The sequence below is a fragment of the Amblyomma maculatum genome, chromosome 8 (assembly GCF_055883805.1).
Source record: "Amblyomma maculatum isolate TAMU_Amacu chromosome 8, ASM5588380v1, whole genome shotgun sequence".
Lineage (NCBI taxonomy): Eukaryota > Metazoa > Arthropoda > Arachnida > Ixodida > Ixodidae > Amblyomma > Amblyomma maculatum.
Genome location: NC_139351.1, coordinates 86499954 through 86526864, shown reverse-complemented (window position 1 = coordinate 86526864; position 26911 = coordinate 86499954). Strand labels below are relative to the sequence as shown.

Below are 26911 nucleotides of genomic sequence, written 5' to 3'. Positions count from 1 at the left end.
GCCTTTCCTTACGTTCTTCAATGATCTCAAGGCATTCCAAAAGCTCGTCATCTTCAGCTTTCGACTCAAAAATAGCCTTTAACACTTCTGGTTTTCTGAGTTTGTCTGACAAATTCAGACCCAGCTCCTTCGCAAGCTCTAGCAATTTCGGTTTGCGAAACGACTTCAAATCCAAATCCATGGCTGTTCCGAATGCTGCCTTCTCTACTGCCCACTATTGCCTTGCTGCAATTAACCCAGCAACAACGACAACACAATTACCAGCTCTGTTCTCTACTTAACAAAAGCCTGGCAAAACTCAGTAGAAGAAAGTCCCGCACTCACCAAACCTCGCAGCCAAGAATCCAACGCAGTCGTTCCGCTGCAGGCAACCAGTCATCACACAGGGCTCGTTGCACTGCTCCCGCCTTTCCGCTGAGCTGCTTTGATTCACGAGTCACGCCTGTGACATCTCCGCTCTTCCCACCAGATGTTGCACCTCGGTCAGGCCTGGCTCGTTTCACCGACCACGGTCACTGCTTGGTCGTCCTCGTCTCTCCGCTGTTCACCAGTTGTTAGACGACGGTATCGCCTGGCTCGTCCCTCCAACCACGGTTACGGCTTGGTCGTCGTCGTCCCACCGCTGTTCACCAATTGTTACGTTTGAGTCGCGAGTGCCGGGGTAGCGTACCGCTGCCAGCTATTACGTGCGGCGCGCGGCCCCTCGGTAGCGTTGGCCTGGCGGCTCCGTGGACGGCGGACGGCATGAACGGTCCCAGCAAAGACGAGGCGTCTTTTAACGAAACAACCTTTACTGTAACATCAGGAAGAAACGGGCAGTGAAGCTGACCCGGAGAGATTACAGACACTCTCACACAGCTGGTGTCTAGCGTCGTGCCAACGGCGCGTCAAAGTAGTCTCTCTCTCAGCGGAGTCGGCCGCTGCTTTTTATAGTTTTTCCAGTTCACAGGGAAAGGGTAAACCCTCACAGGAAAGGGAGAGCCAAACATGTTGGTTCACGACGAATGACTCAATCGCAGGTGTTCCGACCTCATCTCCTCCACCTCCTGCAGACAGGAGAGGGCGACGCACTTTCCCTCGAGCTCCAGGCTTGGCCACCTTTTGCACACACACGCACGCACAGGAACACGCTGAGACTTGTCGGCGGGAGGAATCGTTGCGCGGCCGATGAACGGCGTCGAAATGGCCGATCCGCTCGCGGTTCTGCCTGTTGCTATGCGGTGGCCGCGTCAGCTGTCCCACTTCTCGGTGGAGAAACGTAACAGTACATGCCAACACGTAGATGCCCAAAGCCGAATGTCGCGTCGAGTACCTTAAGTGAAGCGCTATTTCAGCACGCGGCACGTATTTTGGCGCACCGAATGATCGGCAAAAATGTGGCTCGATATACTGTGCGAGTTTTCCAATTTAGACAGGGTTTTCGAATGGATAACCTACGTGTTCGATTTAGCCAATAATTCGAAATATCCGGTTCGGGAATAGCGCAGCTCGGCTGCGCGTTACACCGGCAGCACTGCTGTAAAGTTTGCACGCGCACGGTGATCAGAAATATGGAACTATTCTTATAAGTAAATATTCAATCTTTACATATAAGAGTACTTCCATCTGGGGCTAGAGGGTACACCGTAGCTCCTGTCGCGTGGCGTTGTCACGTGATACTCGTAGCCACGTGACACGACTCAAACCCACTACCTTTAGGGACACGAGACCACTACCACTATGGGATTCAAACCCACGACCTGCACAAAACTCGAACCCATGAGCTTCACGGGATTCGAAGCCACTACCTTTACTGGAGTCGAACCCACTCCTTTACGAAAATGAAACTCACTTATCACTAATCCTTTATCGCTAAACCCCTTACCCCTAATCTATTTCACTAGTTCCATTACCAATAATCTCTTATCATTAATCAATTATCACTATCACATATCACTAACCTTCAATCATCAATCTATTATTATTATCCCATTATCACTAACCATCAATCATTAATCTATTATCATTATCCCTTTATCACTAACCATCAATCATTAATCTATTATCACTATCCCATTATTACTAACCATAAATCAACCAACCCCTATCACTAAATGCCCCGCCGTGGTGAAGTGGTTAGGGCGCTCGACTACTGCGCCCAAGGACGCGGGATCGAATCCTGGCCTCGGCTTCCGCTTTTCGGTGGAGGCGAAAAGCAAGGCGCCCGTGTGCTGTGCGATGTCAGTGCACGTTAAACAACCCCAGGTGGTCGAAATTTCCGGAGTCCTCCACTACGGCGTCTTTTATAGCCTAAGTCGCTTTGGGACGTTAAACCCCAAAACCAAACAAAACAAAACCTATCACTAATCACCAATCACTGACCTCTTATCACGAATCATCATTCAGCAGCCTGCTATCACCAATCACTAACCTCTTACCACTAATCTCCAACTAATAACCCCATATCACTAATTAACAATCACTAATCCCTTATCACTACCCTACTCACATTGGCCTCACTTTTTGTACACACATTGCGGCACACCAACATAGCCTATTAATGCTTTCACCACAAAAAGAAACACAAAAACGGACATTAGGCATGGGGTGGTCTGCCGACGGCGTCCCGAGCTCCGCGCTCAGAATGATGGTCACAACACTTTCTACGGAGGAACACAGTGCTTTCTAACGCCTATGTATGAACAAAAACAAAAGCCGAAAAAAAAACGCAGGCATACACACGTTACGTGAACTAAGAATCACCATATAAACAAACATCTACTTAGACAGCTGGCGAGCGCACGGGCTCCACACAACAAACATTTAAAAGAGCCTCTTCCGGTGCATACCAAGGACCATCTATACCTTGTATACCGCACTCCATCAACGCGCCTCTCAGTGCAACTCTACGAAATAATAATAATAATAATAATAATAATAATAATAATAATAATAATAATAATAATAATAATAATAATAATAATAATAATAATAATAATAATAATAATAATAATAACTGGTTCACACGAAGGTAAAGGCAGTAAAGGCACAGTATCTCGCTACGAAACACCAGAAAAAATTGAACACGCATGCACATGCGACAACCTTACAAGGAGGTTACAGGTCTGCTCAAACGGTACCTCTACCCTTTCCTGAAGCGCAGAATTGGGCACGTGAAGTCAGATAAAATAGCGAGCGAAACAATGTACGTTTTAATTCTGATGGATGGCCGGAGCATAATAATGTAACCGCCTAAAGTTCTATTCACACTTGCGACTCGCGAAGGACGCGCGACAGGCAGTCGCATGCGACCAGGGAGCAACCGATGTTCACACTTGCGAATGCGACTTGCGGGTTGCTTTCCACATCGTGTCTACCTTGACTGTTCACCACATAGAGTAAAGCTAACTTACGTTCACGTCAGCTGAGCCGCTGATTGGTTTAACGCTTTGCGACCAGCAGTCGCGCGACTGGAAATCGAGCATTGCCCGAACGGCCCGCGGCAGTCGCTTTTCGACCGATGCGACCATTTGCGACTGTCGCTTTTCGACCAAAACGGTCGCGCGACCGCTGCGAGTCGCAATTAACGCAGCGGCAGAGTTACAGGATGACACAAACTTTGGAACGATGTTGCAAGCGGCAGACTCTCGGAGAACCACGACAGAACATTTGCCTTCGTGAATAACGCTTAGACCGAACACGGTAGATAATGCCGATCAGCTTTACATCACTGGCAGTCACCAGCGCTTCCTTACGCGGCTTCCTTACGCTATTCTGCACGAACGAAGGTATCGTCTGCACATCCCCCAACACACGCAATAACAGCCAACAGAATCGGAGAGCTAGAAGGAGATTTCTGCAGCTGTTTCGAATGACGATCAACAAATGGTTACGGTCTCGTCACCGACACTAATGAGAAAACAATATTCAACTCACCTGTGCGGGTAGCAGTCCATGGCGCCAAAAACGAAGCGAACACAGTGCAGACACCCCGACAGCCTCCGGCACCTAACGGCTTCTCGACTGAGAAATGCCTTTCTTCACAATGAGCTCACCGCTTCTCTTGTAATGCACTTACATGGCGATTACGCAGGAATAAAAAGTTTCGACGTCCGTTGCCGTCTTTGTCTGCCAGGCAAAAACCAAGAGAAACAACGAACTTACTCCTTTGCGCCTTCAAATCAAATCTGCGATGTGCGCGGCACCAAGTTCTAAGAATCGTCGCGGGGGGCAGCACGCAATAAAGCTTGTGTTTTGGTTTCGTTTTCATTTTTTATTACGGCCTATCTCGGTTGCACAAATATGTAAACGTCAGCAGAAACCTTAATTTAACAGCTGATATCAGAATTCGATTTGCCCGATTGTTTCATTGTTTCCATTGCGAGAGAGGCAACCTTTGTTTTTTATTCGTGTGAACTTCATCACTTTGACTGAGACGGCGCTGTTTTGTGACATTACTCTTTCCAGAATAGGATACTGATGCCCACCACGCCTTCAAAGGGCTCAGAAATAGATAGTGGCCATTTATTTGTTTCGCAAGGAAACGTTTAGTATACATTCTTGTGGAGTGTCTGCACTTGTAAAAAAAAAAAAAGAAAAAAAAAAGAAAGGAAAAAAAAAACGGCTGAGGGGAGAAGTAACCTACAATTTGGTCTTCAAATCGGGCCGTTACTCTGCGAGAGGAGCAACTGCGGCGATAAGCTTCAGTACGCAAATTTTGAGGACTAATGTTTGGTCCTAGTTCAAAAAAAACTAACGAAAGGAGGAACGGGAAGACGAACTGTTCACTTGACCCCTGGCAGCTCCCCGTAAGCACGTATTTCTCGGGGAGAGAGAGCGCGTCTCTACGGCGTCGGCGACGGGACTGAGTGAGGCGCCGGGCTCTCTGGTCCGCTTGCCCAGACTTTCCCGGCGCTAAGGGGCATCAGGCTCTCTCCGGCACCCGCTCGGCTGCAGTCGTCTACCGCTGCAGGAACCGCGGCTAGAAGCTGTTCATAACAGCATGCAGCCACTGCCGGTCAGAACAGTCACAGGACCTGCCCTTTATCTTCCGCGGTGAGACACGTCGGGACAGCGCTTATGACTTGCTTGCGAAAAAGTTGCAGCCGGTGGTCCTTTGCCATCTTGTCGCCTTTTTCTTTTTTTTTTTTTTTTCAGTCGACGTTCCTCTTGTTTCTGTGTCCCCGCCGTTTTGTTTTGCGCGTTGGAGTAACGATCTCGGCGGTTCATGGAGGTGCAGCGACTTCAGCCTCTAACCATGTCTACCTGATTGAGATATGTTTACTGCATGTTTATTATACTTGGTGATAACTTTTTATGGCTGCGTGGTGTGTTATTCAAGGGCATGAGCCGTGCGCTGCTTCAAGCGGGCGCTCATTCAAATGAGAAACATATATACATCTGCGAAGTAGCTGGCGTGCACTCGTAACGGTGAATCACATGGCTACAAGTAGCTTTTTGCTGGCATTCCTTCGCGCAGAATAGAGAGCGTGGACGTTTTCACTTGTGATTCTGTGCAGCGGCCTTCAGCCAACGGCACTTGTACGCATGGCACAAAAACTATGCAAATAACGTTTTATTCTGGCGGCTATGGCCGTTTATAGAGCTTAGATAGATGGATTTATTGAAAGGAAAAGGCAGAGAGATTGGCCGGAATAATTCAAATCTGACCTGCTACTCTGCACTGGGGAAGGGGAAGGAGAGAAGAAAGAAGGTCGTGATTGGTGACGATGTGGGAGAAGGCATATGAAATACATATACAGACACAGTAGCTTGCTTTACAAGCGCGAATCAAGTCCGCTGGCGCACAAAGAGCACGCTCTGCCTGGACACCCTTGCCCTTGTCCTGCCAAGCGCCCAGCAGCAGTTCCTCCGACAGAGGCCTCTTGTCCAAACGCTTCAAGGAAGCGGCTAGCACACTTCTTTCGCACGCATACGCTGGGAACACCAATATTATAGAGCTTAACACTAATAAAAGGCACATTGTCACTACCACCTTTGTCGCGACGCTGGAAGATCTCCCGTTTATGTCTTTTTTTTTTTTTTTTTTTTGTCACAGTAGTCCAACCTTGAACAATTCACTTATTAGGTCACCTGCATATCTCTCGTCACGTTTTTGTATAGTGGGAATACCTCATTTTCTAACGGTATCTTATATATATTCCTTTATAGCTGAAACCGCATCGAAGTGGAACTGCCTACCTTGTACACTGGTGCTTCTCGACAACGTCAAGGACTTGAAAATAAAGTTATGTGTACTGTGAAACAAAGGTTGATTCTCAATAAATAATTTGAGCCACATGGTCTTCCTGGTTAGATTGCGTACTTTGGCTTACCGGCGATAATGTTACGAGTTGTAAACATCTTCATGTCTCTTCCTTTTTTTTTGTGCTTTTATTGAGGATGCTGACTGTATAATATATCCTGAGCATCACTGATGTTTATTTTAGTAATTACACTTGTGCGGTCAATAAATAGTTCGCTACTTAAGGGTGTAATCTTTGTTTTGCTTGCTATTGTTAGTATTTCATTTGTGGGATTTCTGCATTTTCAACATCATTTTTCTCTCCTTCCTTTTTTTTGTTTCTCTGTGTCCAGTTTCACTCTTGTCTACATTGTGGACTGGGCACAGATGGTAACTGCAATAAATAAAAGGTTTCCAAACTGAAGTTGAACTCTCTTGTTTTACGTTCCTGCACATCCATGCAATGGGGTTTAGGCGCAGGCATAAAGGAGGCTATGGCGCAGGCGACCGGAGCTGGCATGTCCGCGGCTGGCGAGGATGACCAGCCTGTGGATAAAAATATTATCTCAGTGTAGTGTCACGTGGGGTGAGACGTCACAGCATCCCGTGGGTACGATGTACGCGGCTACCGCAGCGCTACGCTGAAGGCTCGAAACCTAGAGTAGTATTGCTTTAGCAATAAAACATGCTTGTCAACGCCGCACGCGCGCACGAAATTCACTGCTGGCCAGCATACGACACGAACACGCATCCACACTGAGTAGGTTTTGCCGCTGCGCTGGAAGGTGGCGACTCTGCTCGATCTCGAGGCCAATACGTTCCAAGGTAGCTTTGAACATCGCTGAGAGGGCGGAAAAGGCTATATACCCTGTAGCAACAGAGCATAATATAAACAAACGCAGAAAGCCTAGATGTGATCAAGAATAGCCAGAAGAAAAAAGACGCAAAGGAAGTGAGTGAGAGCGAGTGAGTGAGTGAACTCCGTGCAAGGGGCATTGCTTTAATGCGGCATGTACAATCTGGGTGAGCGCAATTTTCGCAATTGTCTGTAACTTTTGCAAGAACGTTGGACATATCGAAAGAGCTTGAATCACAATAACAAACGCGACGCAAAACTGCTACTCATTATGTCCAGCCTAAATATGCATGCATGCTTATAAGCGTGACATATCGCACGGGACCTGAATACACTCTAGAGCCTACATGCAGGCTCAAAGGTGACGATACCGCTACGGGCCAAAATGTTGGGAGTTAGAGGTTGACTCTCGTGCGTCATATTCGCTAACTGCGAGGAAACTTACGAGCATAACAATCTTATAAAATTTCTTCCGCTGGCGCGATATGCATGTCTCGAACCATCATACTGGGTCAGGAGAGCACTTGAGCCTCGTTGGCTGCACCGAAGTGCGAATTCAGCGCGATCAAAGAATTACTTTCTTCCAGTGCCTGTCATATGAAGGCCGCGTGTGTAACCTTCTATAGGATAGCGGGTTCAACGCACTAAACATCCAGCTGCAAGGCGTGAACCAAATGCAAAAACCGGTGCGAACCGAACACGAAGTGCTCTGCCATCTGCCTGAAAAGCATTCACGACCTTTTGATGCAAATGTATTAAGCTATTATGTGGGAAGATCAGTTCTAATTGAATTACACCCAAACATTCAACCTCGCTTTTGCAAAGCTGGGCCGGTTCTCCTTGCCCATAGACCAGTTTCAAGGACGACTTTGATCGTTTAGAGCAACAAGGAATTCTGGAGCCAGCACAACATTCCGACTTGTTTCACATTTGCTGCTGGTTCGGAAAATGTCTGGATTAAGGTTAACGCGGCGTCCATGAAAGTAGCCTATCCGCTTCCTCGCTTAGGAGTCACTGGCTATTGTCAGGGGTGGAACAATGTTCTCTGCACTAAATCTTTCTCAAGCCTATCAGCAACTCCCGGTCACCGAAAGCACGGGAAAAACACCGACAGTGAACACCAGGAATGAACTGTACGCTTTTAAAAGACTGCCTTTCGGAATCTCAGCAGCACCGGTAATAATCCAGCTAATCATGGAGGCAACTCTCACCGGAATTCTGAGCGTGTACTTTGACGATATACTGGGCGGCGGAGGAACGCTGCTACAGCACAGTGAATGGTTATTGTACCAAGTACTCCCAAGATTGGACACTGTATGGGTCTGCGCTCTCAGAAAGACAAATGTCGGTTTGAGGTCTGCAGTGTCGATTACCTAGGGCATTGAATTTATAAAGAAGGTGTACATACTACTATGGCGCAGGTCGACGTCGTCGTGGACGTACCAGTGCCGAAGTTGAGTTCCAAGCATTCCCGGGGCTGCCTGCATTTTACGACCGATTTGTTGACTACCTTACTACCGTAAGTAATAATTGAGAAAGAACAGGCTTAACGTGCACAACCTCATTTCGTCGAGCTAGAACTGCCGAATAAAAGAGCGATACACAATAATGTCCGAGCAATTGAAGGTCTAAAAAACACGCGCGCGCTGTACCTGAAGGTCAAATATTTCTCCCCAAATAAACTTGCTACATACTGGGCATGCAGTGACTTCTGTGTTTTATAAGAAACCGGGGGAGAGTTTATCAATCATTTTAACTAGCATATATTTTAGTCTTCAAGCAAAGAGTTTACTAATATATACGGGGTTTTAAAATAATCCTTTTTCTTTGTCAATTATATATGTAGGGCTTTCATCTTGGACTCTGAAATTACATCCATCATCATTTATAAAAAAAAAAGACAAAAGGAGGAGACAAGAATATGACGTTAATGCGAACGGTCACCGCTCGCCGCTCTAAAAGCATCGCGCCCAACTCGTTTGCTTGCAGTTTCAATGGGCCCCCTATGCGTCATCGCGCAATAGATTGTCTCCCGATAAAACAGACGTTTTATTTCCGCATTAAGCTCCTCTAACTCCCGAATCAGCTCAGGTGATTATCTGGCTCATAAATCAATCCGAAAATCGTTCACAAACGCCGCACATAACTGTAGAGAACAGAGCGCTGAAAGCCATCGCCGCTCGTAGACGCTACAGCCGATCACCTCGGATATATTGCATCGTTCCCGCATGGACTATTGCCTTCCAGAAGCCTTTTTTCATGCACACATCTCGTGACGGCAATGACCTCCTCAGAAGCCTTGCGCTAATCTTTCATCCTGCTGATTTCAAGACTGCCCTCGAAGAAGCTACGTCATTCATCTTTGGAATCAACACACAACAGCCATTTTTAATTGCTGTTCAAGATCCCGCTCCTCATTTAATGTCTCACCTGGGGACCCTTGATCGAGTTTCTAATTAATAAAAATAAATAAATATAGGGACCTCTTGCAACGTGGTGGAACGTCGGCCTACGAAACATTTGTAGACGGCTAAGCTAGATGGATTAATGTAGAATCACTGCAAGATTTCCCAGTGACTCTAGATTAAGTGGTGGGTGGCGCACAGCAAGTGTCGAGGATTTATTTACGGAGTCTGCACACGGACGATGATGCATGCTATTCTCGTCAAGTGGCCTTTTGGGATATGACTGACGGAGCATATTCTAACAGCAAAGGATAAATTTACCTCTCCCGTAGTTTTGAATTATTGCCCTGCTCGCCGGCGTCGATGAGTGGATGTAGCATCCTGCAACATAGCACAGGGTCTCGGGATCGAGTCCTGTCTTGGGGCGGTGGGCGATTTTAACGGAGGCAAAAGGCAAAAAAAAAAAAGAAAATATAGTCGAGTGTTAGGTTGTACAAAGTGTATCGGCTAGCTACAATCTGTAGAGCCACATTGGCAGCGCGTGCATGTGTACAGTGGTGGAGGTGAAAAACTTTTATTATGAAGACCAAAAATAAACGAAATTGTAAAGCAGCGTTGCGGGTGGCCTTCGGGCTGCTGGTTGTGGCGTCCAGTGCGTGTCTAGTCGCGACTTCCTCCGTCCAGGTCACCAGCCGAAGTTGGACATCCGGCTCGATGCTGGACAAATCAGCCTCCCACTGCTGCGGACTGCTAAGGTGCCAAGAGGCAGGGGGCAAGTGTTGTTGTTGTTGTTGTGGCTGTAGGAAGAAAGAAAAGAAAATGCACGGGCCTGCTACTAGCTTTGTAGCTGAGCCACCTCCGCTGCCTCGCGCGGACAGAAGATAAAATAGAGAAGAAAGAAAAGAAGAGGGAGAGAAAGACACGCGCCGCAACAACAGCCGTCGTCCACCACCACTGAAGCGGTGGCGGGTGCAATGACGGCCTACAACAGATAAATATCGGGGGCTGGCTAGCCCCCGCCGCAAGCAGCGTTGGCCTTCCGTCCCAGCCCCGTAGGGCCAGGAGCAGCCATTCTTCACCACCTCCCCTCCAGCCGGGCAAGTGTGCCGGGTAGGAGTATAGGATGAGTAATCGACGCCGGAGCTGTCGCATAAATGGCAAGCCGGCGAGTACGCCGCGGTGTGGAGGAGGGCAAGACGAGCTGAAGTAAGAAAGGTGTGAGTCTGCAGGTGGCGCCAGAAGTGTTGGTGGTGCTGAGAAAGAGATAACATATCACGATATCACCTTGCACTACCGCCTTTCTCGTCTCACTTTACCCACTTCGCACAAATATCTTTCCCAAGTGTAGGATGGCGGCCATGTGCTCATATGCCAGAACGCTGGCTGGTGACTCGTGTTGTTGCAGGCGATGGAACACCCGCATTGCTTTATGACCTGTTTTATTTCGCCTATACTTCACTTTCATTGCACGGTTCCTGTTATACCTGCGTACAATTTCTACTGACAACGCACACTCTTGTAGGCAAGCTCACAGTGAAGCCCCTGCCACTGTCGTTGGTTCAGTCTTTTTTTAAAATGCAACACCACCATAGGCACACACTCCAACCGTCGGCCATCACGTACCAGCCGCGCCAGCGGTCCTTTGCGCGTTCATCACTCAAGACACTCAGCCGCTTTTTGGGTGACTGCTACTGTCTTCTTCGACAAGCGCCCGTGGAAACGCCCGTGGGAGCGTGGCGTCATCTGCTGGGAAATGTTCGAGGCGAGCTACAAAATTCACGGGGAGCACGCGTTCGCCGCTGCCGCGCCCGTGTGGCAAGAATAAACGGCGTTGCAAGGTCACGCCTCACTAAAGGCCTCGTTAGCATATTGTATTAAGGCGGTAGCCTTTAATGGCTCATCGTTGTCAGTAGGAATATGTCGACAAAAATGTCCCACTTTGCCCGCTTTTCAGTTGGTCCATCGAGGTGCGACGTCACAGGCCGCAGATTTCAAACCATACCACTTGTACTTAGGCGAGTAATCGCTTAACTAATTAGAGGGTTGGTGTGATAGGACGAGTGGGTGGCTGCTCCTGGCCTACAGGACCGCGACAGGTGATCATAAGTGGACAGGTCATTGCTGCTTGTGGCGGTGGCTAGTCAGCCACCGAGTTTTTATCTGTTGTAGGCCGTGCTTCGGTGGTGGACGATGGCTGTTGCCACCCTCCTCCCTCCCCCTACGCACATCTTTCTCTCCTTCGTCTTTTTCTTTCTTCTCTATTTTTTCTTCTGTCCGCGCGAGGCAGCGGAGGTGGCTCAGCTGCAGAGCCAGTAGCATGCCCGTGCACTTTCTTTTCCTTCTGCCTACATATATTACGGTGAGGCTACCTAAAAGTAATAGAAAAAAATGTGCCTCTGCCTCCAGTCACAACAACCCATAGTGAGCCTAGGTTGACTTAGATAATTAGTTAATTACCCAATCAGGCTAATTCACAAACCAGTATTAATGGCTAACTAGTCATTAACCATTACAAACTAATGATTAAGTAGTCATTAATTAATTCTGTTTAGTCATTAGTCATGACTAAATAGTTAGGAGTAATTACAGATTACTTACTAGCATATTTCATGATTACTCATCATTGTAAGCTTAAAAGGAGGATATTCCCCCCTCCAGACAAAACCTTAGATAAGAAGCAGAAGACCACCTGGAAGCGACTCCAGACGGTTCTCTTTATGACTCCTTACCTGTTGTCAAAATTCTGCACCGACTATTACGACCCGGAATGTAAACAACGCGGTGAAATAGCCACTTATGGTCACATATTGAGGAATTGTAAAGAGGAGCCGCCCCCGGAATCTCTAATACAAGCTTCTACTCTTGAGAAATGAGAGGCCGTATTGGTCCACTCATACATGGGAGTTCAAACCCGGGTCATTGAATGGGCTACAAAAGTCCCTGTTGTTGTTGTTGTGGCTGTAGGAAGAAGGAATAGGAAATGCACGGGCCTGCTACTGGCTGTGTAGCTGAGCCCCCTCCGCTGCCTCGTGCAGACAGAAGAAAAAATAGATAAGAAAAGGAAGAGGGAGAGAAAGACACGCGCCGCAACAACAGCCGCAACAACAACCGCAACCACCGAAGCCGTGACGCGTGCAATGACTGCCTACAACAGATAAAAATTCGGTGGCAGGAGAGCCCCCGCCGCAAGCGGCGGTGACCTACCTGTTCCAGCGCCATCAGGGGAGTAGGTGTACAAGTCCCTTTCAGCCATATACTGATAGCCACCTAACTCAGATCACCTCATAATTGGTTCACAGGAAGGGAAAGGCGCAGTATCTGTCACCCTTGTGTCTGTGGACACCTGAACCGCGCCGTAAGGGAAGGGAGGAAGGTGGGAGTTAAAGTGGAAAGAGAGAGATGAGCCGTAGTGGGGGCTACGGAGTAATTTCGACCACCTGGGGATACAGATAACCTCAATTCTGCCTTGTCTGATGAAATAAATGTATTGCAATCCAATCATGTGCTTACAGAAACAAGTGTGACAGATACTGCGCCTTTTCCTTCCTCTGAACCAATTATTATTATTATGCCATAGTGGTTATAAAGAGTGGCCGAAAATGGCAGCAATACGTTTGTATCACAAGCATAACATGGACACAACCATTTCATTCGGTTAAATTAGAGTAAAAGCTTCATGCTTTTCGTCTAAAATGTTTTAGCTAAATGCAAACCTTAGGAATTCTTCTTCTTGTTAGTGATTATTTCTGGCAGAGTTTACTCTCAACCTGATAATAAGACCGTGTTTCTCTCGGTGGCCTCGGCTCGAAATATAAGGCTGGCTACAACTGTATGCAATTCTGCTGTTTTTCTAATGTAGGCGACCTGGTAGCCGTTCTCAGGCTTTCAGCTGATAAGCAACGCGGGACCGCTGTACCGAAATGGCAAGCGTGGGCAGCTTCTCGGCTGCCAAATGAAGTGCGAGATTTTGACTGGCTTAGGCGCTGGGGCGTCCTCCCCACGAGACAGCGCCTTGCCAGATGGGGTAATGCACCCAATGACTAGTGTGCCGACTGTGGTGCTCCCGAGAGCCTCGCGCATGTTTTTTTTTTTCTCGAATGTGTAGTTACGAGAACAATGTGGCCGTTCGCATATAGGATGTTTCACGTCTGCATGAACCCCGGCGTCAGGCGCCGGCGCAACCCTTTTGAACACCTTGTGCTCACTATGGTTCTGTTTGTGTTGTGGCGTCGCAGGTGTCTCGCTGAGGCGCGCCGAACTCCCGCCCGAGCAATGTACCCAGCTTTGCTGAGGCTGCGCCTCATCTGGAAGTATCTGTCTGGACAGTTAGAAACGGACGGCGAGACGTGGTTTCTACGGCGCTGGCACACACGCTTCTATGTTGTACGGAGGAGGAGACTTGAGATGCCTGTCGTCCTTTATTAGAACCCTCCCCGTTTATACTGTTTTCCCCTCTCTGGGGAATCATGTTTTATTTTTGCTTATTATGTATATGTGACCTATAGTGTTTTGTATAGTGCTTTGTTTTGTGAGTAATGTGCGTTTTTGTATGTATGCATGTATGTATGTATGTATGTATGTATGTATGTATGTATGTATGTATGTATGTATGTATGTATGTATGTATGTATGTATGTATGTATGTATGTATGTATGTATGTATGTATGTATGTATGTATGTATGTATGTATGTATGTATGTATGTATGTATGTATGTATGTATGTATGTATGCATGCATGCATGTATGCATGCATGCATGCATGTATGTATGTATGTATGTATGTATGTATGTATGTATGTATGTATGTATGTATGTATGTATGTATGTATGTATGTATGTATGTATGTATGTATGTATGTATGTATGTATGTATGTATGTATGTATGTATGTATGTATGTGTGTGTGCACCCAGTAAATTCTCTTTAATGTAATGCTTTTCTTCTTTTCATTGACGATGTTCCGGTGTGAGTGCGATTTTCCTTAACTGCGTGTTTAGAGCGAGTGACCATTTTTTGTCTCGTCAGCGTCTATGCGGCGGTCACTCGCAGTTTGATGAACGATTTCCTCCTGTCCATCAGGTCGCATTTCTTAGATGATGTACCTTATGTGCTCTTGGGCGATTTTAATTGCGTGCTAGGTCCCTCCCGCAACGTCAGGGGGCTTGGACTGGGGGCGTCGTCAAATTACAATGCCAAAGAATTAAGCACGCTTGTTCAGTCATTGCACCTGCAAGACACCTGGGTCAATTTACACGGCGAGCAATTCGTTGCAACACGTGTTAGAGGTCAGAGTGCGACCCGTCTCGACCGGGTGTGCATCGCTTCCGCCCTGACACCCTTCCTTCTCACGTGTGACGTGCTGCCAGCCCTGCAGGCTCTGGGACCAGGCGCTGGGACCAGCACATGGCCGCTGCAACAGACCCCATATGTGGCGGATGGACGCATCAGTACTGCACGATGAATAGTGTCTGACAGAAATCCACGCAGACCTCAATTCTGAAATTGCGGATATGACTTCGGTGACTCCCGTGGTGTGAGATGAATTTAAGATACAGTGCCGAGAGATTCTTGCGCGGGCAGGGAAAGCCGGGCACGTTCGCATCACCACAGCGCTAAATGAAATTCTGCGGCGCATGCGCATAAATGTGCGACGAAGGACAGCTCACTTTCGCCATGCGCTAGTACCTCGACATGCTCCGCATTCGGTACCACCGAGTCTTGGAGAAAAGCTCGCGCGCGTCACTCACCGCTCGAGCGTAGTCTGACGCTCGAAGGTAGCGCCGATCGCTGACACGCGAGAGCTCTTAGTAAGCGCAGCGACCGTCACACTCGCGTAGAATTTGTCGCTCATGAGGACGGCTCCACGTCGTCCGATCATGTCGAGATTCGAAGCACTTTCAGTACGCATTTCGCTCTCCTTTTTTCATCTCAAGGTCTTGACCAATGCGCAGACTACGGGGAAGTTGTCGGGTCTATCTGCACGCCTTTTTCTCAGCTTCCTGCTGACTCGAATAGGGCACTTTGCTCGCCAGAAACTTTGGAGGATGTCTAGAGTGCATTACGTGCAATGAAGAGTTCCAATTTGCCAGGTCCAAGGCGGCCTGGTGACGGGTTTCCACAAAATATTTTAAAACGTCGATCCTCTCTTGCTCCAGGTAGTCAATACCGTTCTGGAAAGTGGGACTAAACCACACTCGCTTAGCTCGGGACGCATTGCGTTGCTCCCAAAGGAGGATATGGCTGCAGCGAGTCCATCATCGTGGCGACCAATAACCCCCCACAACACTGACTACAAGCTGGTGGCCACGATTCTTGTTCGGAGGCTACAGGTTCACTTGCAGGACCTGATAAGCCCGTACCTGTCTTGCTCGGTGCCTTGACCGTCCGTGTTTGCAGCACTAACGCTATAGCGAGCAGTGTTTCCAGCACTCCGTTCGCTCTATACGGATCTTACTAGTGAGCTCCTTCTAAATGGTCGTATTGCAGGCAGATTTCCTGTTTCACGGGGAGTTCGGAAGGGTCGTCCCCTATCGTCGGCTCTCTTCATTCTTGTTGTTGTTGTGGCTGTAGAAGGGCCTGCTACTGGCTCTGTAGCTGAGCTCGATCCGCTTCTACGTAAACTTGTAGCTGACGGGCGCATTCGCGGTTTTCCACTTGTTGAGCAGGAGACAATGGCCATCTGTGCGTACGCGGATGACATTTCCCTGCTTTTGCGGGATGCTGATAGCTTCCAGATTTTCTTGGGAATGTTTTCCGAGCACGCGGCCGCGTCTGGAGCTCAGCTCAACACAAGAAATAGTCACGCGCTCCGATTTGGATCATTTCAGGGTTCATTGCCAGCCGAGGTTCCTTTTGTGGACGCGGTCCGTGTACTTGGAGTACTATTTGAATCAAGTGGAGTATGGGCCCTCACATGGGACGACGCAGTTTCGCACCCGTTCTACCACGTCGCAGCGGGTTTCAGGCAGACCCTAAACGCCGACGTACCCCGGGTGGACATAGCCCGGGCAATCAGCGGTGAACCTCAAATAATAGGTGCAGGCCTTGGGCAGTGAGCCACCTGCCCTCCGAGGTCAGAAACTTTGAGTTGCGGCGGCGCTGGGGAGTTCTGCCCACGCGTCAATGCCTAGTTTTATGGGGCGTCGTGCCCAACGACAGCTGCACCAACTGCGGCGCGACGGAAACAATTTACCATGTAGTATTCGACTGTTCTGGGGCGCGAGTCATGTTGTTGTTGTTGTGGCTGTAGGAAGAAGGAAAAGAAAATGCGCGGGCCTGCTACTGGCTCTGTAGCTGAGCCACCTCCGCTGCCTCGTGCAGATAGAAGAGAACATAGAGAAGAAAGAAAAGGAAGAGGGAAAGAAAGACGCGCGCCGCAACAACAGCCGTCGTCCACCACCAGCGGTGGCGTGCGCAATGACGGCCTAGAACAGATAAAAACTCGGTGCCAGGCTAGCCTCCTGCCGCAAGCGGCGGTGACCCACCTGTACCAGCCCCATCAGGGGAAGCTCCTCGTGAGGAGTACGCTTTCTATACACTACGGGACAGGGACGCCCGCGCGGAGTGTTTTCGGGCCTGGTTGTGTGTTGCGTCATGTTTATTTTATGGCGTCGCCGCTGCCTGACGGAAGCCGCGGTCATGACGTCATGTCTGGTGATGACGTCAGCAGGAGATTTACGCATATACGAAGTTGACTCAGCAGGGTGTTCGATCCAGGTGTCAGTGCGGCGCCTTTCATTTGGCGCTTCCTCGAACGCCGCCCCACAGAGAATAGAAATAGAAATAGGCGCTGTACAGCAGGCATCAGCGGCCTTTCAAATTGGTTGACAGCAAAGAAAAGGCGCAGTATTTGTTACAATTCTAGTCAATCACAAACGGTCTTGCAGTCAATAGAGATATTTAGCACACCGCGATCCGCGATCCGCTACCGTGGACCGCCACCGCGCGTTCCACTGCGCATACCCAGATCACTTTGATGCCGATAGATGGCGCCACATACTTGATGTCGGCACATTGACCTGGCGCATCGGAACCAATCAGCTTGAACGCCCCGCCCACGAGCGGTAGAGTGTCACGGTGGCGGATCGCGGATCACGGTATGCTAAATCTCTCTAATGCCTAAGCAGCGCGGCGGGGAAGGCTTCCGCCTTGAAGCATATTAGTGAGCCGAAGTGCCCCCTGAATTTTATTTAGATCGGCTCACAACAGGCTGCCAATGCACGGGCGGGCGAAATACTCAAGGGTAGCGTGGTGCACCTTTAACTACAAAATTAAGGTTCACACTTAAGCTTCGCCTTTAATGGTATGACGCGATAGCGTAGGATACTCAAGGGTAGCGTGGTGCACCTTTAACTACAAAATTAAGGTTCACACTTAAGCTTCGCCTTTAATGGTATGACGCGATAGCGTAGGCTACCAGGACACATATAGAGCCCCGTTTTAACCAGACCGTATGAACTTACCTGCGTGGGATAGGTAGATTGTGAATTGTTGATTGTTTCTTTTTTTCCTGTATTTTTTTTGCCCACTCCCCTCTGAAATGCCTGTACGGCCCTGAGGGTAAAGACAAACAAATAAATAAATAAATAAATAAATAAATAAATAAATAAATAAATAAATAAATAAATAAATAAATAAATAAATAAATAAATAAATAAATGTCATGGCAAGCTGATACTAATGCCACCTTCCTCATGAAAGGAGAGACCCAAGTTGGCGCTGTTTCAGGCACCGGCGAAGTGGTCAAGGGTGGAGTAGCGTAGCTTTCTCTACAAAAAAATCTGAACTCTTTGACGCGACCCATAGACCAGCACCGGGAACTGAGAGGGATTAGGGCGCTTTAGTACTGCGCCGGGAGAGTCTGATTGGAACACGGCCGCGTTTGTATACGAACGCGAAGATCAAGTCGCTCACCCCTGTGAGACATCAGTACACGTTAAAGAACAGCAGATGGAGAAAAATACTTTTGGTGGAAAGGTGGTCGAAGAGATAACGTGCCTTTCTTTTCCCATAAATCAATTTTCATTTACATGTATACGCGATAGCGTTAGAGAGTTCGTTACAAGTAAATGTTGAAGGCCTCGTCACCTAGAAAATTCGGCGTCAGCATTGTGAGCTAAAAATCAAAGCCATGGCGCTGACAGGCGGCAGTTGGCGCCTGACTTTATCGAGCACTGTTTCATTGATGGTTTGTGCGACTTAACGATAAAACATGATATTAGAATGTTGGGAGGAACTGCCAACTAGGGTTGCTCGTTTAAGGTAGTAAGGTGGAAGAAGGAATAAACTTTACAGTTCTACGTTCATGCGGCTTAATCAAAGAGGGGTTTATACGTCGGACGGTCGCGTACGCTAGTGCGTTATATCATTACAGGCAGGGATAGGGTGTACCTGATTATTTTACCTATGTCACGTAACACATGTACACAGGCTTGGTATTCTTGCTCTCCTTGACCAGATAGCCGGTGTGCAAATAGCTCACAAAAATGGCATTGATCGGAGCAGAATTCGAGGCAGATTTAAATGTAGAGGGTTTTTGCGTATTTTATTTAGGCTAATTTAAGACTCCTCATGAAAGCGACAACCTTTCCACAAAGAAAAAAACGTCGGTACTTCTGGGGGTATCACTCCATTCATATTTCTAAAGTTTCGTATATCACTTTACTGTCCCTTCAAATATACACACACGAAAGAAAATAAAAAAACACTTCCGTTGCTTGTGCTCGTTGAGCGTTCGTTTTCTTACTTGCTGTTGGATACACTTTCTTTGTCCTCCCTCTCCGTAATGGGAAAAGAAAAATACTCTGCTACAACAAAAAAGCGAAAGTATAAATGCGTTTCATTGAAAATATCGGTAGGAAAGATATCACCTAGTCTACATTGATTCGTCGCGTGACATTCGGATAGCATGACAGTCCTTTCATCTTTACTGCCCAAGTGCGTGCGCATTAACCAGTAGTCATCGTCAGTTTTCAATGGCTTTACGCTCGAGCCGGATTTCTGTTAAAAGAGAAGAAGCAGAAGAACGCACCTCACCTCAGCAGCGCCATGAAAGGCAGCCCTGAAGACAAAGGCGTCTCCAAGAATCCCGAGAAGCCCGCGCGTTCTAAGAGTAGGCCGAAGATTCGGCGCATCCCCAAGACCTCGAGGAAGCCATCTAAGACTTCCAGCCAAGGCAGCCAGAAAGAAAAGAGCATCCCCGAGAGCCTCTCCCAGAAGCCGAGCTCAACGAAACATCAAGATGGCACAGCCAATCGGGTGGCTTTGCAAGGGGAGTCCACAGACCAGCCGCTGCCAATTTCTACCGATATTCCAGATATCACCGGTACGCAAGGGAAGCTACCAGAATATCATCCTACAGCGGATCAGTCGGACTCCATTCCTTCAATACAGAAGACTCTCCGTTCCAACCAAACCTCCAGGACGTTATCGAAGACCCCAAGCCAACAAAGCGATACAGGAAAGAGCAGTACTTCGAGCCACCCACAGATGCCGAGCTCTTCGAAACTTCAAGATAGTGAGGCTCAGTTGGTCCCACGAGGAGCGCCAGCTATGCTTTCTGCAGATATTCTTGACAGCGCAGGCAGGCAAGATAAAGCGCTGGTATACCAACCTCCCGCTAGTGAGCCAGAAGCTATCCCTACAAGCCATGAATATCAAGTGTCTAATGTACCCGAAACGGAAGTCATGAAGACTAGCCACTCTGCCAAGACATCCAGGAGGCCATCCAAATCTCCCAGCCAACGCAGCCAGAGAGGAAATAGCAGCGCCCTTCAGACATCGCGTAGGCTAAGCTCCCCAAAGCTTCAAGATGGCGAAGCCAACCAGGCGGTGCTTAAAGTCCCATCCACAGAAGCACCGACACCTACTTCAGCAGGTATTCCTGGAAGCTTTGACAGGCAAGACGAGGTCCTTGAGAATACGTTTGCAGCGGTGACGACGCCAAATGCAGGTGTCGTCACTGCTGAAGCCCCTTACAATATTCTTGGGGCAAGCCAGAATGAGACAGGCCATGCTATTGACACCAACCAAGAGAAAAACGGGCAGATCATCGGCAGCAGCCAGATGGAGCCATGCCATATCCTTGGAATGAGCCAGAAAGAGCCAGGACGTGTCATCAGTCAGCATCAAACGAAGGTACATACGACTCACAAGGCTGCTTCAGACCTGAAGGGCGACAAAAGTGAGAGACCAACCGGGGGGAAAACTCGGAACCACAATACGGATACAACGACGCCAGAGCCAAGAACTCCGGCGGCAGGTAGGCTTCGTCAGGCCATACATAAGCGTCTAGGAGAGCTCCACCTGGTAAGTGAATTTCTTCTTGCAGCGATTTCGGTTAATGTCTTGTTTTCCGACAATCAATTAAGTCACTGAACGGTCAGCTATGTTGTTGTCATCAGTAACGCGAGTCGAGCAGCTTTTCGCTGGCATGAATTTTGATCCAACACACGGTTCACCCCGCATCTACAGTGCTCCGAATCTATGGCCGGAGAGCACAAGAGAACGGGTGGAGCGTAGCGCCGCCAATAGGAACGCTGCTTGTTGGATGCGAGTTCACCGTAGCTGGCACATGGGAGCTCGAAAGACGTCTGCCAGGGACGGAATAATATAGCGGAGCCAGTTTCTATTCCACTGGTGATGACGTCAAAATTGCTATGAGATGACGACAACATGAACGCCACCATGACTCGAAAGCGTGACGTTTTACGACAAGGGCCAACGCGACAGTAAAATAACGCTGAAATGCTTTGCCTTGCGTTTTTGTCCTTACCAAAGGCCCATAAAAGTTTATTTTTGAGGAATTTTCCCAGTCGGAAAAAACTACAGAAAATTTTCTGATGTTACGACAGAATTTCTGTGCGATTTTTGACTGGAAACCTGTTGTGACAACAAAACATTCTGCAGTAACATCAAAAACTTCTGTTGTTACAACAGAAAAGTGTTACAGAACTACAGACAACAAAACTGCAGAAAAGTACTACAGAACTATAGAAAAATCTGATGGTTACGACAGAACTACAGGATATTTTGTCGTATTTTTGACACAGTACTGTAGCTTTTTTTCGACTGGGAAAAAAAAGCTACTGTTTCATTCATTGTGCTAATAGCACAGTGGCTTTTGCCACTCAAAACTGTGCCTTATTTGAGCTCCATGACGCCAAGGATGCATCAATACGAACGATTGCTTAAGGGACGCGCCGAACACAGACACACACAGAATCTTGCGGCTTAGCTGTTGCTCCTCCGCTGCTAAGCGATAAGCTTCCACGCGAAAAAAAAATTCAACGCGCTCACCTATCAGTCCACCGAAAAGCGGTTTCGCGAAAACACTGAGTTATTCAGCTATAGTTCACCATTCAGTCACTGTGCAGTTGGCTAAAGTAATTACCCTCAATGACACTGGCGAAAAAACTTCATGCTCATATTACAGCCCTTCGAGTATCTCAGAGGAGGGCAAAGGTTGGTCTCAACAAAGGATTAAAAAAGATCAAATATTTTACTTTTGCGCTTGAAAATGTTTTACAGGTAATGTATATGCATCGCGGTTTTAATCTCACAGCGAAGAAATTTTAGTTGCCATTTTTTTTTTTGCTTTCTTGGGCAGCATATAAACGTCTTCCGGTGCTTATTCTCCAGTTCGCACGCTAGCTTTGGTTTGATCTGGTTTGGCGGATCAACGTCCCAAAGCGACTCAGGCTGCGGAAACTTCGGCCACCTGGAGTTCTTTAACGTGCACTAACATCGCACAGCACACGGGTGCCTTGCTTTTCGCCTCCATCGAAAAGCGGCCGTCGCTGCCGGGGTTCGATCCCGGGTCCTGGGGCACCGTATTCGAGTGCCTTAACAATTGCACCACCGCTGCGGTGTGCGCGCGCTAGCGGTAACTACTTTAATACCACAATCGGTATTAACAAGCACGACCACGAAGGTAAATGCACAGCTAGGCAGCCGTTTACAAAACCGAATATATACTTTTTTCTGTCTTCAAAGCGACCACAGTGAACACAACACGCTTTAAGATGTGATTGTTATGTTGCCGATTTATGGATCCCAAATAATGTCGAAATAGCAAAAGTAACCCCTGTTTAGACTGCTGTGCTAAGGAGCCAACGCAACCTTATTGCGACAGGTACAGAAACAGTTGCGACATAGCAGGACCCCTTTCTAGCTTGTGTGTTTTTGCGAAGTCCATTTCAGCTTAGGCCTAGTGGTATAGTGTGCTGCTTCCTCGCACGGTGGACACGAGCTCTGTGTCTGCCGTGGCGATTGCGTTTTGTTGGAGCCGACGCTCCAAAGCGTTACAAGATGACAGCGGTCCTTAAAAGGTTTCACGCGGAGTGAATCGGGCCTGAACCTTTCACTACGGGATCAATCACTGTAGACCATATATGTCACTTCTGGAGGTTAACTTATGTGAGATAGAAGACTAGTGATATAACTGAGATACCAAAACTGCTAAACATGAGATAACTTTATTTGGGCATATGGATAGGCACATCGGGGGGGGGGGGGGGGGGGATGTCTACACGAATCGTAAGGAGAAAATGATCGAATTTTGTAATTATAGCCACTCACAGCCACATGCTTCCGGAGCAGGAGCGTGAGAGCGTGCTATGACATGTGGAAGAGCGGAGGCGCGTCAAACCGGAGTGACAGGTCATTTGAACTCAACGTGAAGGTTCAGTTAAGCTGCTATGTCACGAGGCCGCAGTGAAATCACTGTCATTGTGTAGAAACGTGACCTTCGTATACTTGGAGCATAGGCAACTCTTTCAAGCCTTTGCTGCTACCGCCATAGAAAAAGGCGGCAATGGGACTGAGAGCTTGACTACGACGTGAGAAGTTACCGCTTCTGAGGACAACGAATGAATTGAAGCGTACGAATTCACCGATGGCTACAGCTGCTGAAGCTGCATAGCTTATCGCATACAAAAGAGGGAGCGCTGAAGGTCGTACACTCCGGCGATGCGCCCACTAGAAAGTGACGGCTTATTTCTGGTGGGAAAACAAGCACGGAAACTCTCTAGGAATAAAGATAGCTAAAAATAGACAATTCTTGGATAGATATAGAAGAAATTTAAGGAGAATACTTAGAGAACGAGACGATTGAGGGAAGGAGACGAAAACAAAATTGAAATACGGACAAAACGCTCCATAGTCTATTTTTTAGAAGTGGCATTAGTACCTCTTCCAGATGAGGCCTATCGACGGCACATTCACGCATTCCCCCTCGTCACCCGAAGTCATCGTAAAAGCTTCGATAGTCTCGGTAGTCGAGTGTCCATGGATCTTGCTAGGACCCTTCTGCTCCTCATTAGGAAGCGCATGCAAATGGCTTGTAGGGTTTAACGACCCAAAGCGACTCAGGCTATGAGAGACGCCGCATGTAAATGAGACTTCAGGACACTGAGAACACATTAGTGTTTTTTCGTATTTAGGCTTTGTTTTCGTTTCCTTTTTACAAAAATATTTTGTTCTCTGCGAAGGTTTCTTGTTCTTATTAAAGTTATTTTTCGTTCTGTCAATCCGACGCTTTCATTTTTCGCAAATTTTAACAATTCTCAAGAAAGCCTTTTTTTATGGAAACTAGGTAATCCAGACATCTAACCCTGTGTTTGGCGCATCATATCCGCCGTTGCTTATGCGCCATGAAACTCCATATAACTAACTAACTAACTAACTAACTAACTAACTAACTAACTAACTAACTAACTAACTAACTAACTAACTAACTAACTAACTAACTAACTAACTAACTAACTAACTAACTAACTAACTAACTAACTAACTAACTAACTAACTAACTAACTAACTAACTAACTAACTAACTAACTAACTAACTAACTAACTAACTAACTAACTAACTAACTAACTAACTAACTAACTAACTAACTAACTAACTAACTAACTAACTAACTAACTAACTAACTAACTAACTAACTGACTGACTGACTGACTGACTGACTGACTGACTGACTGACTGACTGACTGACTGACTGACTGACTGACTGACTGACTGACTGACTGACTGACTAACTAACTAACTAACTAACTAACTAACTAACTAACTAACTAACTATCCATCTGACACTTCGCATTTCCCTGTTATTTCAATCCCGGATCGTTTACTTTTTCTTTTTTCTCGAAATTTTTTTGTCCTTTTCTTTATACCAGAAGTAAGCGGTCACTCGATAGTATGTACCGCGCCGATGCGGACGTCTTTTAGCGAATGTGGTAGACTATGCAGCCCCAGCAGTTGTCAGCTTCAGGTAAGCTAATAGCCCACACCCAAGTGTTACTAAAGCATCGTTGTTTGGGTTTGGAAATATGGTTCAAAGAAATCCAGCCGTGAATTACACTACCCTGCATGGCTATATAAATTTATGATGTACGGTGATTACCACCGGGTAAAGGTTTCTGAATACGTTTTAGTAGTGTGGAAGAATACTGCATTATGCTCAGCTCATCTTCTCTTTCTAGTGGAACGCCGCCACCAGCTCCTGTTCGGCAGATATGGTCTGCGCAACCATCATGTTCATTTTGCTGTTGATCGTTGGCGTGCTGGCCTTCCTTCTGACTCGCGGCGAAACCGAGAATCCGCGGCAGGACATCTGCTCGACGCAAGCCTGCGAAGCCTACTCCCAGCGCCTCCTTGGTTCCATGAACGTCTCTGTCAACCCTTGCGAGAGCTTTACGCGCTACGTCTGTGACAGCTGGAGCAAGCGAAGCGAGCTGAGTGTAAACGAGGACACGATGCGAGCAGCGCTTGACCGACTGTACCGATATGTCATCGACCTGAAAGTTGCTGGCCGTGCACAAACCACCTTCGAGCGTGCGGCGATCTTATACCGTAGCTGTATTTGTGTCGGACGGGGAAAGTGCGACCAACTGGCAGAAGTCGCATCAGCACTTCTAGAATCAGGCATAGTTTGGCCTCGCCAAGCGAACAGTCCGGATGTTCTCCACACCCTACTTTTCTCTTCACTCCAACTCCGCTGGGGTGGCCTTTTCAACTTCGAAGTGACGTCACGCCCAGGGGCAAAACATTTATTTCTGCGCATCGCCGATGAGCTCTTTTTGCTAAAGGGGAAAATGGACGAGCATTTACGAGTGTCTGAGTCACGGCGCCACCAGTACTTCCAAGTCTTGAGGGACCAGTTCGGGAATACAAGAAATCGCAATCCTATGGACGAGAACCTCGTGTCTTTTGAACAGACGCTTGACTTAGACGAGAACGTATTTAACAACTTGTTTGAAAGCGTTCAAAAGCAGCCGGTCGCAACGATAGGACAGTACTTGGCGGACGGTACCATCGCTAATCTGACAGAACAACGCTGGAGGAGAGCCCTGGTAGACTGTGGCATTCAGATAAAACCCGATGATACCCTCGTATTCAGCTCCAACGCTATTACGTTTATTTACCACTTTCTGTTCCTCTGGGCTCAGAGCCCGGATGAGCTCATGCACCTGTTAGTTTCTTGGTGCACGGTCCAGGTGGCGGCATTGTTCGCCAACCAGGAGCTGCTGGTTAACTTCCATGGCAGCCAGGCGAAGGCTGAGCTGAGGCACGGAATATCCTGCTTCAGCAAGACCTTTCTTATCACCGGGAGAGATGTACTTTATGGGTACGTTGTAAAACAGCTCGCATCTCATTCTGAGTGCCTTCAAACCTTACCAGGAAAGAAATTATAACAATGTCTACCGAAGCAGTACAGAAATATTTGCCTCGGCAGATAAAAGCAGCATTTGCCAATGTAGCGCGGCTCTGCTGGGAGAACATCTCAGTAGATGTACCGTCTTTGGCAAAAGTAACCAGGCTGCGTGTTCCGCTTTTCAGTGGGGTTGCAGAGACGTCGTACCCCTTCTCAAGCTGTAAATATCTGCTAAGTAAAGGCAAGCCCCTGTCCTCACTTCTCAACAAGCTGGGATCTTCTGGAAATCCATGCTGGCTTTAGAATACAAGCGAGAAGCAAAACATGCAGCCTGGTTACTTTTGGCAAAGACGGTACATACCAATTTGATAATTTACGATATTGATAAAAAGCTGACGGAGCACGTAGCCATCCATCAGCACGCATTTTAATCCCAAAATGTAAGCCAAGTCAAGGGCGCTCAGACCATTGCCTGCTTCAAGGGACCAAGCATATTTAAGCATTGGGGCCTGCCGGCAGTGGCATATCGGTCGGTCTTCGAAGTGCGTATTAAAATTGCAAATACGTTTAAAGCAAAGGAAATGCTAAATATCTGTAAGACGTCTTGGCCGACATCTGTACCGCATTTTAATGGTTTATATACAGTGAAAGAAGAAAGGTGCATAGTGGAGGGTTACGGAATAAAAGTTCTTCATCGTGCACTGCCATCGCACACCATACGCACGCTTTTCTATTTCGTCTTTATCGGAACGCTGCAGTCGCGGCGGGTT

At 47.6% G+C, this 26911-nt stretch overlaps 1 protein-coding gene across 5 annotated transcripts in view; it reads right to left on the bottom strand.

Moving 5' to 3' along the window:
• LOC146181703 (putative RNA-binding protein 46) overlaps positions 1–26911 on the bottom strand; it is a 228991-nt gene that overhangs the window by 85205 nt on the left and 116875 nt on the right. For 2 of the 5 annotated variants that reach the window (XM_084576710.1, XM_084576709.1), the window contains exon 1: positions 3916–4173. The exons of 1 other annotated variant lie outside the window; for it this stretch is intronic. In XM_084576710.1, the coding sequence (XP_084432836.1) occupies positions 3916–3935 (20 nt within the window). In that variant the 5' untranslated portion in view covers positions 3936–4173. Of the gene's footprint in view, positions 1–3915; positions 4174–26911 lie in introns of those variants that run through there. 2 more of the 5 variants (XM_084576714.1, XM_084576711.1) reach the window with 1 other exon arrangement.